The sequence below is a fragment of the Furipterus horrens genome, unplaced genomic scaffold (genome assembly GCF_987537825.1).
Source record: "Furipterus horrens unplaced genomic scaffold, mFurHor1.1.pri manual_scaffold_4, whole genome shotgun sequence".
In the NCBI taxonomy this organism is placed as follows: Eukaryota; Metazoa; Chordata; class Mammalia; order Chiroptera; family Furipteridae; genus Furipterus; species Furipterus horrens.
Window position 1 is genome coordinate 160591863 of NW_028327174.1, and position 11897 is coordinate 160603759.

Below are 11897 nucleotides of genomic sequence, written 5' to 3' on the forward strand. Positions count from 1 at the left end.
CTGATGGTCACACTCCAGAATACAGCTGATTCTGAGCTTTCCTGAGCTGGTCTCCCCCCTGTATTTTCCCCTGGAAAAGCTGCCTCCAATAGAGCAGCACAGGGTTAACAAGATCAAGAGAAAACACCTGGGAGATAGCTGACTTGTAACATCATGCAAATCACATGCAAAATTACCATATTAGGGAGAGGAGGAAAATTGGCCTGGAGAGCCCAGTACTGTAAATCAGGGGGTGCAGAGAGAAATGCCCCCATTGTCTCCCTGAAAAGAGGCTCTCACGAGGACAAAGCAGGCATGAATAGCCACAAATTAGTAGTAATTGCTGCGAAAGCCTGCTGTCTGGTAGTAACTTTCTGCATTCCACAAAAGCAGCCCTTTAGCAACTGTCTCAAGAGCAATGAGTCATTATCTTCCACAGAGGGCATAAGCTTGCTGAAAGAGTTCAATCAAATAAAGAGCTGGCCCACCTGGGAAAGGAAGCATGCCCCTGAGACATTAAGGAAAGAGAAAGGTCAGGTCGTTTTCGTTAAAAGGTTAATAACATGGATATTTTTTTTAAGATTTTATTTATTTTCAGAGAAAGGGAAGGAAGGGAGAAAGAGAGAGAGAGAAGCATCTATGTGACAGAAACACGTGCCCCAGCTGGGGACCTGACCCACAACCCAGGCATGTACCCTGACTGGGAATCAAACTGGGAACTTTCACTTTACAGGATGACACTGAACCAGCTGAACCACGCTGGTCAGGGCGAATTTGCAATAAAACCTGGTTATCAGGTTATCTTCACTTGATGAGTAGGAGGTACAATTTGGAGGTTATATCCACTGTTAAAAACCAGCAATATAATGTGGGTTAACAAACCTTGGCATGGTGAATGTGCTCTCCATCTTGGAAATTAATAGTGCCAAAGGCATCTGTAGGGCTTCTCGTCGTGTGCTTTTCAACAGACCATTGTTCATTTTCATCATCACTGGCAGCTGAGACGGTCCGAGAATAATCTATCCCATGATGGTCACCAATCAGTCGCCCACAGTAACACCTTAGATTTGGGATTTAAAAAAATGATTTCAAAATACAAAACACACAATTTCAGTTCACTACATACTTATATTTGCTTTAAATTTTAACAAAGTTTTAGCCTGGCTCATGTGGCTCACTGGATTGAGCACCAGCCTGTGGACCAAAAGGTGCCGGTTCAATTCCCAGTCAGGGCACATGCCTGGGTTGCTGGGCCAGGTCCCCAGTTGGGGGCATGAGAAAGGCAACCAATCACTGTTTCACTCCCTCTCCTTCTCCCCTCCTTTCCACTCTCTCTAAAAATAAATAAATATTTAATTTAAAAAAATACATTTTAACAAAATTTTAAATAATTACTGAAAAGAAAATTTTTTTAGGAAAAGGTAAACAAGGTTAGCCAAATGGAAACTCTTCCCCCAGTGCTATGGACTGAATTGGTCCCCCAAAATTTATATGTTGAAGCCCTGACTAATCCCCAATGTGACTATATGTTTGGAGACAGGCCTTATAAAGCAGTCCTATAAATAGGTCATAAGAATGAGGCCCTAACCTTATAGGACTGGGACTTTACAAGAAGAGAAAGAGACACCAGAACTCTCTATCAGCAAATGTACAATGGAAAGTCCATGTGAGGACATAGCAAGAAGGTGACTATTTACACAGCAGGAAGAGAGGTCTCAACAGAAGCCAACCTTGATAGCACCTTGATCTTGGACATCTAGCCTCCAGAACTGTGAGAAAATAAATGTCTCTTGTTTAAGTGACTCAGTGTGTGGTGTTCTGCTAAGGCAGCCTGAGTGGACCAGTACACCCAGCAGCCCTATCCCTCCTGTCATATCTGCAGATGGTGCCTTCCTTTCCCCAGGATTTGCTACATTTGGGATTCTGATTTTTTTTTTTTTTTTTTTTTTTTTTTTGGTAACCAAAGTAAATTTAACATTGGTTCAATCCATAATGTGAACTTCAGAATATGATCACAATTAAGAAAATTTCATTTTATCCTCCTTACAAATGAGAGGTAAAACCAGTTACAAGCACATAATTTAAAATGCAAATTCACTGTTAGAATTTGTACTGCCCATAATCTTGTGTGATATTGTGACTTTTAATAAATATATATCTCCCTTTTTGGCACAGAGTTCCTAAAACCCTTGGAATTTCCTAAGAGATAAGAGTGACAAAGGTGCTGGAAGGTGACTTAATCGCCAATGGCCAATGACTCAATCAATTGTGCCCATGTAGTGAAGCCTCCACTAAAAAACCAAAAGGAGAGCTGCAGGTTGGTGACCACATCAGGTGCTGAGAGAGCGATGCACTGGGAGAGGACATGGAAGCTCTGTGCCCCTTCCCACATACCTTGCCCTATGCATCTCTTCCATCTGGCTATTCACCTGTATGTATTTTTTACAATAAACTTGTAAACTTAAGTAAATGTTTCTCTGAGTTACATGACCTGCTCTAGCAAATTAGCTCAACTGTGGAAGGGGTCGTGGGAACCTCCAATCTCTAGCCCAACGAACGGACAGAGGCAATGACAATTTAGACTTCCAACTGGCATCTCAAGTAGAGTGTAAGGACCAGTCGCGAGCTCTTAACCTGTGGGATCTAACACTATCTCCAGAATTGTGTTAATTACGTGGTGGTGTAAGGAAAAAGAACACATCAGAATCAGTGTCAGACTTTGGAGTCCGGTATACTACATATGCCACTTACAAATCATAGATCAAATACAGTGTTGTATGTATTCATATAAATTATCCAAATAAAATGCAAGATAATAAAATGAAAATTTAATGCTTTACAAGTATTTCAGTGGTAGAAGCTCTTGTCAAAGGCCTTTAGCCATTTACATGCTTAGGTAAGTCAAGTAATCTATTACACTCAAATAATCAATCTATCCTTCAAAAATGTCTGTTTCTTTTTAAAAACTTCCCTTGAAAAAAATAATAAAATGCACCAATAAAGCTCTTTCATTGAGTTCATTCGAGATGTGAAAAAACTATTCCAATGAATTTGAAACAGAATGCCTAAAAGTTAAAAGAAATTTTATTTATGTCTCACCTGATTAAATTCTGGCAGACCTGGCATCCTGCAGTACATCTAAATTAAAGAAATAAGACCTGTTAGTTTCCTGGCATATCTGAAAACATATTTAACACTTTTAGAGTAAATAATCTATTACCTTCCATGGTCTAGAAATCAGGGTTTGATGGGTCCTTATTCATCATTCTCCAAATACTCCTATGTCATTTACCAAATATAATTACACTGCAGAAACTATGATCTAATTAAGAGAACACTACAGTTGGAACTAGCCCTGGCTGGTTTGGCTCAGTGGATTGAGCGTCGGCCTGCGAGCTAAGTGTCGCTGGTTCGATCTTCCAGTCAGGGCACATCAGAGAAGGAAAACTCTGACTCCAAAAAACCTCCGCTGCCTTGCGGCATACCTCTTCAGGGGAAAGGCTAAGGGAGTAAACCCCGACAGAAAATCCGGAGCCGGAGTCCCTAAGGCGGTTTGACGTTGTAGTCAACACCGGCAACTCCTGCGGCGCACCTGAAGCCAAGCTGTATTGACTCCGTCTTTCCCTTGGACCCTTCAGCTGCGAAGAGAGGGGGGGTCTGCTGCATGGGCAACAGCAGACCCTCCATATCACCCTGCCCAGGCTCTGTAGCTTCAGCTTCACTGGAGAGGACACTCCAGCGTCATCGCAAGATGTCGATTCAACACGGGAGGAGACAGATACCGTGTCACTCCCGAGTCGGACTGCACAGCCATTCTCGGCGGTGCAGATAGACTCTTAAGAAGCTACACCATCGTCTCTCGAGACGGACGGCTGCCGATACGATACGATACAGTTGGAACTTAAATACCTGGATTTAAATCTCAGTAAGGATTCTTCTAAGCCCCAGTTTTCACATCTGAAAATATCTGCCCTAAAAGGTTATTAAAAGGATTATCTGAGATAATATATGAAAAGTGCCTTACAGTCCTGGTACACGGAAGTACGTATAATAATGGTAGCTATTATTATTGTTATTGTTGTTGTTGTTGTTATACTATGAAGCTAACACAGAGTTCTTGAGAATCAAATCTGAAAATACACATATACAAACACCTTTAAAACCATAAAACACACCCTGGCTGGTGTGGCTCAGTGGATTGAGCACTAGCCTGAAAACCAAAGGGTCACTGGTTCAATTCTCAGTCAGAGCGCATGCCTGGGTTGCAGGCCAGGTCTCCAGTTGGGGGTGGAGAGGCAAATACACATTGATGTTTCTCTCCCTCTCTTTCTCCATCCCTTCTCCTCTCTCTAAAACTAAATAAATAAAATATTTTTAAAAGAACACTATCAAATTAAGGGACAGTTGGTGTTATCTTTAATCTTTCCTTTTTGATTCAAAAGAACCTTCTGGATTTGGAGGTTAGCATCCTGATCATCAGTGATTACTGTATATTTTAGGTGTGAGTAGGTTTTAATTGGAAGAGAACTCTAGTTAAAATAATGGAAGAAAAGGCAGTGTTCACAGAATTGGAGTCACTCTAAATTATTCAGAAATGAATATTCAGGCATCTCACTTCTTCCCATCTCAGCCTTTTGGGAATGCCTTTTTCTCAGAAGCTTTCTAACTATAAAGCTGCAATGGGGGTAATTGCAACTCACCCCACCTTTCTTTTGACATTGCTTCTGTAAGTGCAGACTCTGACTAATATATGTAGTTTGTAGATGAACAGCTTGCTTATATAAGAACTCTAGAAACTAACATCAAAAGATACAGACTCCAACCTTCAGGCATCCCAGCTCCGGGAAATTTGCTGACCTTCAACTATAGATCCAGGATGATGGGAAGCTGGGATGATGTGTAGCCAGGATGACTAAACCAGGATGATGCACACTGGACCATCACTTCCCTTATAGGAATGGACAGTGTTCGTCTGCACATAGAGGACTTTGTAACCCCTTTTCTTTATCTCTTTGTTCTGTTCCCCTCTCCCTCCTTATCAAAATCTCTGCCTCCATTGAGACATGGAAATGGGCTTTGAGGTGTGAGTCCTCCATCTTCCCAGGAGATGGGCTTTTTGACATGAGTCCCCCACCTTCCAGATGGCTGGCATCTGAATAAACCACTTTCCTTTACATCAGCACCTGCCTCTCGAGTATTGGCTTTCATAGTGACAGGCAGCGGACCTGCCTTCAGTTACAGCTTCATTTCAACAAGTTCCAATGAGAAGAAAAAAGTCATTGTAGTCAAGTTTATCAGATTTGCTTCTTATTAGGAACTACAAAAAAAAAAAAAAATCAATAAAAGATAAACCTTTATCTAAATGTAAAATAGTGAACTACCACCCTTTTCCTGTGTACCATAAGGAAGAAAACCACATAAAAGCTAGCATATTGAGAATCTAACTGGGCTCTAAGAAAAAGGTTGGCATAAGAGGAATAGCCATAATCATCCATTAACTTTTTTACAACCACAAAAGTAAGACACTGTTTTTTCCTCATAAAATGTCTTATATCTTGGATCATTCATAGAATTATGATCATTGATATTCTTCTTGAGTCTATGGGCAATGACCATAGCGTTCAAGCTGTTGGTGAAGGTGATTTTCCATTTATGCAGCAGTAGGAGCTGCCTGAGCTCAGTCTGCCTTCAATTGCAGTCACCATCACATCTTTATAAGATGTCATAAAGATTTAATAAGCCATATGAGAATTTCTAATCACAGGGCTTACAAACTACAGGTAATTCAATGAGGGGGGGGGGAACTAGTAAATATGTAACAAAAGCAACACTACCTTAGTCACCCCCAAAGAACTAGAATTTCACCAACCCCACCATTCTACCTTTCATAAGCATTCATAGCAGTGACTGCTGGACTTCAAATGAACATAAGGCCAAATGCTCAAAGGAATCTAAAAATAGAATGGTCCCCTAATTAAAATACAGTTGACCCTTGAACAACATGGGTTTAAAGTGTGCAGGTCCACTTACACAGAGATTTTTTTCAATTAATATATAGTCAACCCTCCATATCCCCAGTTTCACATCCACAGACTCAACACTATTTTTGATCAAAGGTTGGGAACCTGTGAAGGAGGAGGGTCAACTACATGCATTGTACTTTGTCATTTTATACAAGAAGCTTGAGCATCCACGGATTTTGGTATCAAAGGGGTTCTGTAACCAACCTCCCTTGGACAGTGAGGGCAGTTAAGTTTTAAGAGAGTCAAAAGTAATACACAAATTTCTACGGTGCAGGCAGGCAGTGCAAATAACCCCACATTCAAGGATCAACTGTACCGCTCTTCTATTTTCCTTTCAATTTCTCTTTCCCAAGAGCAATGCCACTCAATCTTATTTCATGGACCCAATCACACTGGGGATTTTTCACAAGCCATCCTGTCCCTATCTTTCACTAACTGCTGTTTTGAATTTTGTTCTACAAGTAGATCTTCCAAAGGGTTGTCAAGAACTCAAAATAGTCAGACTCAAATGATTTTATTCTGCTGCCCATTTTCTGCTCAGGCAAAAAGGCTAAGGAAGGAAAATGGAAGTGAAACTAACCGTTTGAATAACCTGAGCACAGTGTCCTGAAATATCCCAGATACTATTTTCCAAAGACACTTTAGTTGACAGTAAGGAGCATTTGCAACAATTTGAATATTGAATATTTAGAAGTTGTAAATTTTTTATCCAAACCCAGGGGAACATATATATATATATAGCACTAGAGATTTCCTAACACCTATCCTCCCACTAAGAAAAACAGGAACATCAAAATAAAAGAGAAAAATCTACCATAATATTAACAGTGGCTCCATCAGGGTGATGTCATTATGATGAACTTGGTTTTCTTTATATTCCATTAAGTCATAAACATGTTTATCAGGAGCCTACTATCTGGCAGGTGTTGTCATAAGCCCTGGGCTTGGAGGGGAGTAGAAAATTGACAAGTTCCCCATTCTTACCAGAAAATCTGAAGGATTTCTACAGTAATCATGTACTATTTTAATGAAGACACACAAATATCAATTAAAAACAAATACTAAGCCCTGGCTGGTGTGGCTCAGTGGATTGAGTGCCAGCCTGCGAACCAAAAGGTCACCAGTTTGATTCCCAGTCAAGACACATGCCTGGGTTGCAGACCAGGTCCCCCATTAGGGGTGCGTGAGAGGCAGCCACACACTGATGTTTCTCTCCTTCTCCTTCTACTTCTCCCTCCCTTCCACTCTTTCTAAAAATAAATATATAAAATATTTAAAAAGAAAACAAATATTAAGTTTATAGATATTATCAATTCCTTTAAACAAGTCATATCTCTAAGTTTCCACAAACAGTCATAATGTTGCTTTAAAAAGAAAAATGGAATTCAAAATTGTACCTGTGAGGGTCTTTAGAGCTGGGTATGACTTTGTTACATTCTCTCTTGTTGAACACACCTTCAATCCAGGATTTCTGGGACTAAATAGAAAGTGTTGTTACTTTATATTCTAATTAAGTGAAAAAGCAGTGTAACCACAATAGGTGAGATATATTTAAATAGCGTGGTCACTAATTAAAGCAGCAAGACCAACCCCAAACAGGCTACGCATTTACTGACTTCTATTACAGACAACATAGACACAAATAAGGCAAAATGTGAACACAAAAATATTTAAAAAGTAAACTGGTCCATAAACTCATCTTAAGTGAAAGATCCCTAAATGCATAAAACCCTAGCAATGAAGTAAAGATATAATTGATATGTTCCCTTAATTATGCTATAAATTATTTTTAAATCTTACACCATAATTCTATAGAGGGAATATCAAGCTCTTAAACATCAAAATTGTCACTCATAAAGTCCCACTTTGGATAAGATTTCATAGGAAGCTGGAAAGAGTATCAGAGGAGAAACAGAACTTCAGTAAGATTCTGTAAAAAAATTCCAATCTAGCCCTGGCTGGTGTGACTCAGTTGGTTGGAACATTGTCCTGTAAACAGTAAGGTTATGGGTTTGATTCCCAGTCAGGACACATACCCATATTGCCGGTGTGATTCCCCAGTGGGGGTGCCTGCAAGAAGGCAAGAAATCAATGTTTTTCTTTCATCTCTCTCTCTCTCTCTCTCTCAATCTCTCTAAAAGCAATGAAAACATGTCCTCAAGTGAGGTAAATAAATAAAATAAATAAATAAATAAATTCTAATCTAAAATGGAACCAGAGAATACAAATGGAGAATGCACCCTAAGAAACAGAATTTAAGAACTGAGAGACTGATTTCCTGACTAGTGAACATCTGCCAAGAATAATTTCCCATCCTTAAGCCAAGGAACTTAGTGCTTGGACTCTGGTTGGACTTCCCCCACTTTGCACACCCTGCCCCAAATCCTCAGTGGACTCTGTAGCTTGCGATGGCATACATATCCAGAATTGCAATTTCTCTGCTATTTCCAAACAATCTCAATTTCTGGTCATTTGAGCTTGCCTTTATTTAGGTTGATAAATCAACACACAGTCTGTAAGCATGGCTTACCATTGGCTGTGTTGCTTCATATTGCACAGCCTATAACTGTCCCTAAATCCAAGTGGGACATTAGTACTCATTCATCTCATCCATTCTACAAAAGTCACATCATAGCCCCACTCTTCCATAAGCTGTATTATAAGTCTCGAAACAGAAAACACTGGATCCTCAACAGAACCCAACCAACTGATGAGCTTGACCTCCTAATATGAAATGTTTTAGCTCTATATGGCATAAAAACATGTAAGTGTGGATATAACTTTATGCAGTCAATAAAAATAACATCCAAACCTGTAGAAAAATTTTATAAGAGTATATTTGAGCCTTTGCCGGGTAGCTCAGTTGGCAGAACATCATCCCGATACTCCAAGGTTGCAGGTTCTATCTCCAGTCAGGGTACATACAAGAAGCAACCAATGAATGCATAAATAAGAACAACAAATCGATGTCTCCCTCTCTCTCTTTCAAAATCAATTTTTTTAAAGATAAACTCTTTTTTTTTTTAAGTGTATTTGAGCCAAACTAACAATTGCCAAGAAGCAAGATCTCAAAAGCTCCCAAGAGTGAGAGTTTTGCGGTTTCCTTTACAGATTGGTAATTAAGGAAAGAAATAGGATGACAACTTGAAGGTGGAAGAAAGCAAAGAAAGGACTGGATTATAGGATTTATATGCTTTCTTGAGGGGCCTGGGTGGCGGGGGAAGGAATACTCTGACAGTCAAAGATATTTTAATCTAGATGCACAAGAAAAATGGACAGGGCTTGCTTAAGGTAAAGATAAAAAGTTATATGTCTGGGCTGTGACTACGCACCATGACCTGCGTAGTTAGGAATTTATGATCAGATCTCCCTGTGAAGTTTCTTTTGTCACCAGACTTGTCAGTTTTATTACAGAACCCCTTGTAGTTCACAGTACACGCACATGTATTAGAGCAGTGCTGAAAGGGCAGTGAACCAGAATCTACAAACCCTGTATTAGTGCGGTCCCCACCTCACTCTTATACCTGCTTTCATCCTATAATTGAAGCGAATGCACTGGGCCAGAAAACATGTTACAAATCCAGCTATGGAACCTCATAATCATACTGTCCACAGGTTCCCAGACAATTATGAAGGAGCTCAGGACATGCCACCCTAAAATATACTGCTTGGGTATATTGGTCATTCTTAGCTGTAGGTACTTGAAAAATAGCAAATGCAGAAGGGCTTTCTCTGAACTCCCCTTATCTGCCTAAAGACAGATCTTCCTGGAGGAACTCAGTGGTCATAGATTGACTCTTATCACAAGGGTGGACACTAGAAATCACAACCAGACAAACCTGGTCACAAGCTATCATATTTCCCATCTATTCTTCTAAGACCCCATTCACCTTTTTAAAAAATCATTTCTCTTTCTTAAATTGCCTTCATCCCCCACCCTCTTCCCCTTACCAAAATAGCGTATAAGTTCCCAAATCTCATGCTTTAGGGGGGAGTATTTTGTTTTCCTGTTATGTCCCTATGCACGTAATATTTAAAATTAATACATTTGTATATCTTTCCTCCTGTTAGTCCACCAGTTGTACCAGTTTCTTTCAAAGACCCAGCTACCAAACCTAGAAGTTTTTCCTCCCCTGTAATTACAAATGAGGTCATTTATGGAATCCTTTACATACTGCAATGTTACTCATTGGTATTGTTCAACATGCACCAAAACTAAACGTAACTGTTCACTACTGAATAGAACTATGTATTGTTAACCTAAAAATAAAAGGCCTTTCAAAGTAGTATTCCTGAACAGCTATTCTTACTGCTCTCAAAGAAATACTTGTTGCCTTCCATTTGGAAAGGCCTTTCATTTAATTAAGTTAACACATCTGGTGTTATGGATCTAAAGCAACCTCACTTTCATGGTCCAGCATTACCTGGAAGCAAGTATGGTACCTACAGAGCCACTTTGGGGCTCACTGCTTCTATGGACTGCTGTCTCCTTGACTGTAAAGCTCTCTTAGGTCCTACCTCTCTCTCCTTTTTGGTTGAGTTCAAACCCCTTTATCTCAAGGAAGGTTGTTTTGGGTTTGCTTCCCCCTCAAGAGGTCAATTGCCTCAGGTGCCAGCATGCAATGGGATTTCACATGAGCAATGGATGCTGCTTCTCATCGGTAAGTATTCACTTAATTGCACTCCTTTGTTTCCTTTTCTTGTCCCTGTCTGTTATGTTGTTTATCATCAGAGATTTCATAAAGAGAGGAGTCTATTCTTTAACTGATAAATGGAAGTTTCTAAACGTCAAAATTACTTCTAAATTAATCCAATTGTTACAGAGTAGGGGGTGTCCAAAAATTCCCAGAGCCTGTAGGTTGTGGGATGGGGAAAAGGGAACAGCTTTTAAGATGCCTTTGCATGACTATGGCTAGTAGCTAGTGTCTTGGTTATGCAAATGTCTTTGGCTCTTTCAAGGCCCCAAGAAGATGGGAGGGGTTTTGACCATGGAATGATGCAGAAAGAGCATACAGAGCCTGTGCAAGATTCTGTGAATGTTCAGAACTGGTAACCACACCCACTGCATCAGAGGACAGTCAGGGGTTTAAAATAGGCGGCAGACATTTTGGCTAGAAAAACTCCATGTCGCTTGGAAAAGAAAAGGAAGCTGGAAACTCCACGTCGTTCGGCATGAAGAGCTGGAGGGCACCACAACACAGGCAAAACCTCCCCAATCAGGATCGAATGATTGGGAGCTGCCAGTAAAACTGAACTGTGTCTGGGAAGTAGGAAGACTGTATCTCTGACTTTTCTAAAACTAGCCTAGTTTGGTAGTGTTACAGAACCCCTGGGCTGCTCCAATTGAAAACAAACCCACGGCCTCTTTAGTCAAGGGCCTGATTGCCCGCCGCCAAAATTATAACTCTCAATACCAGAGTTTAGTGAAAAGAAAAAGAATTGTTTATTTAACAGTTATATAGATTTAGTTATTTGCATATTTCTGTTAAGTCTTATGTTCTTTAAAACACCCATAAACACATATCCTTGCCTCCCCCTACCAAACCAGGCTAGTTTTAGAAAAGTTGGAGAAACCGTTTCCCTACTTTCCAAACACAGTTCAGCTTTACCAGTAGCTGCCAATCAGTCAATCCTGACTGGGGAGACCTCGTCTGTGTTATGGGGTCCACCAGCTTTTAATCCAGAAACTCGTGGATTCTCAGCCTCCTTGTAAACTGTATAGTTAGTCCTTTTGTATTCCACACAGTCAGCCTCAGCCTCAGTCAAATCCGCAGTCAGCCTCAGCCTTAGCAAATCCACACAGTCGGCCTGGCTAAAATATCTGCCACTTATTTTTAAATCCCTGACTACGCCCTCTGATTGCAGTGTGTGTGGTAACCAGTTCTGACCATTCAC

General features: G+C 40.2%; 1 protein-coding gene across 1 annotated transcript in view; it reads right to left on the reverse strand.

The window, feature by feature from the left end:
• TRPM6 (transient receptor potential cation channel subfamily M member 6) overlaps positions 1 to 10413 on the reverse strand; it is a 112308-nt gene extending 101895 nt beyond the window's left edge. Inside the window, exons 1-4 of the mRNA XM_090275225.1 lie at positions 10408 to 10413; positions 7400 to 7479; positions 3079 to 3117; positions 862 to 1039 (exon numbers count right to left, since the gene is read on the reverse strand). Of these exons, the coding sequence (XP_090131351.1) occupies positions 862 to 1039; positions 3079 to 3117; positions 7400 to 7479; positions 10408 to 10413 (303 nt within the window). The remainder of the gene's footprint in view (positions 1 to 861; positions 1040 to 3078; positions 3118 to 7399; positions 7480 to 10407) is intronic.
• Between the last annotated feature and the right edge of the window lie 1484 nt (positions 10414 to 11897).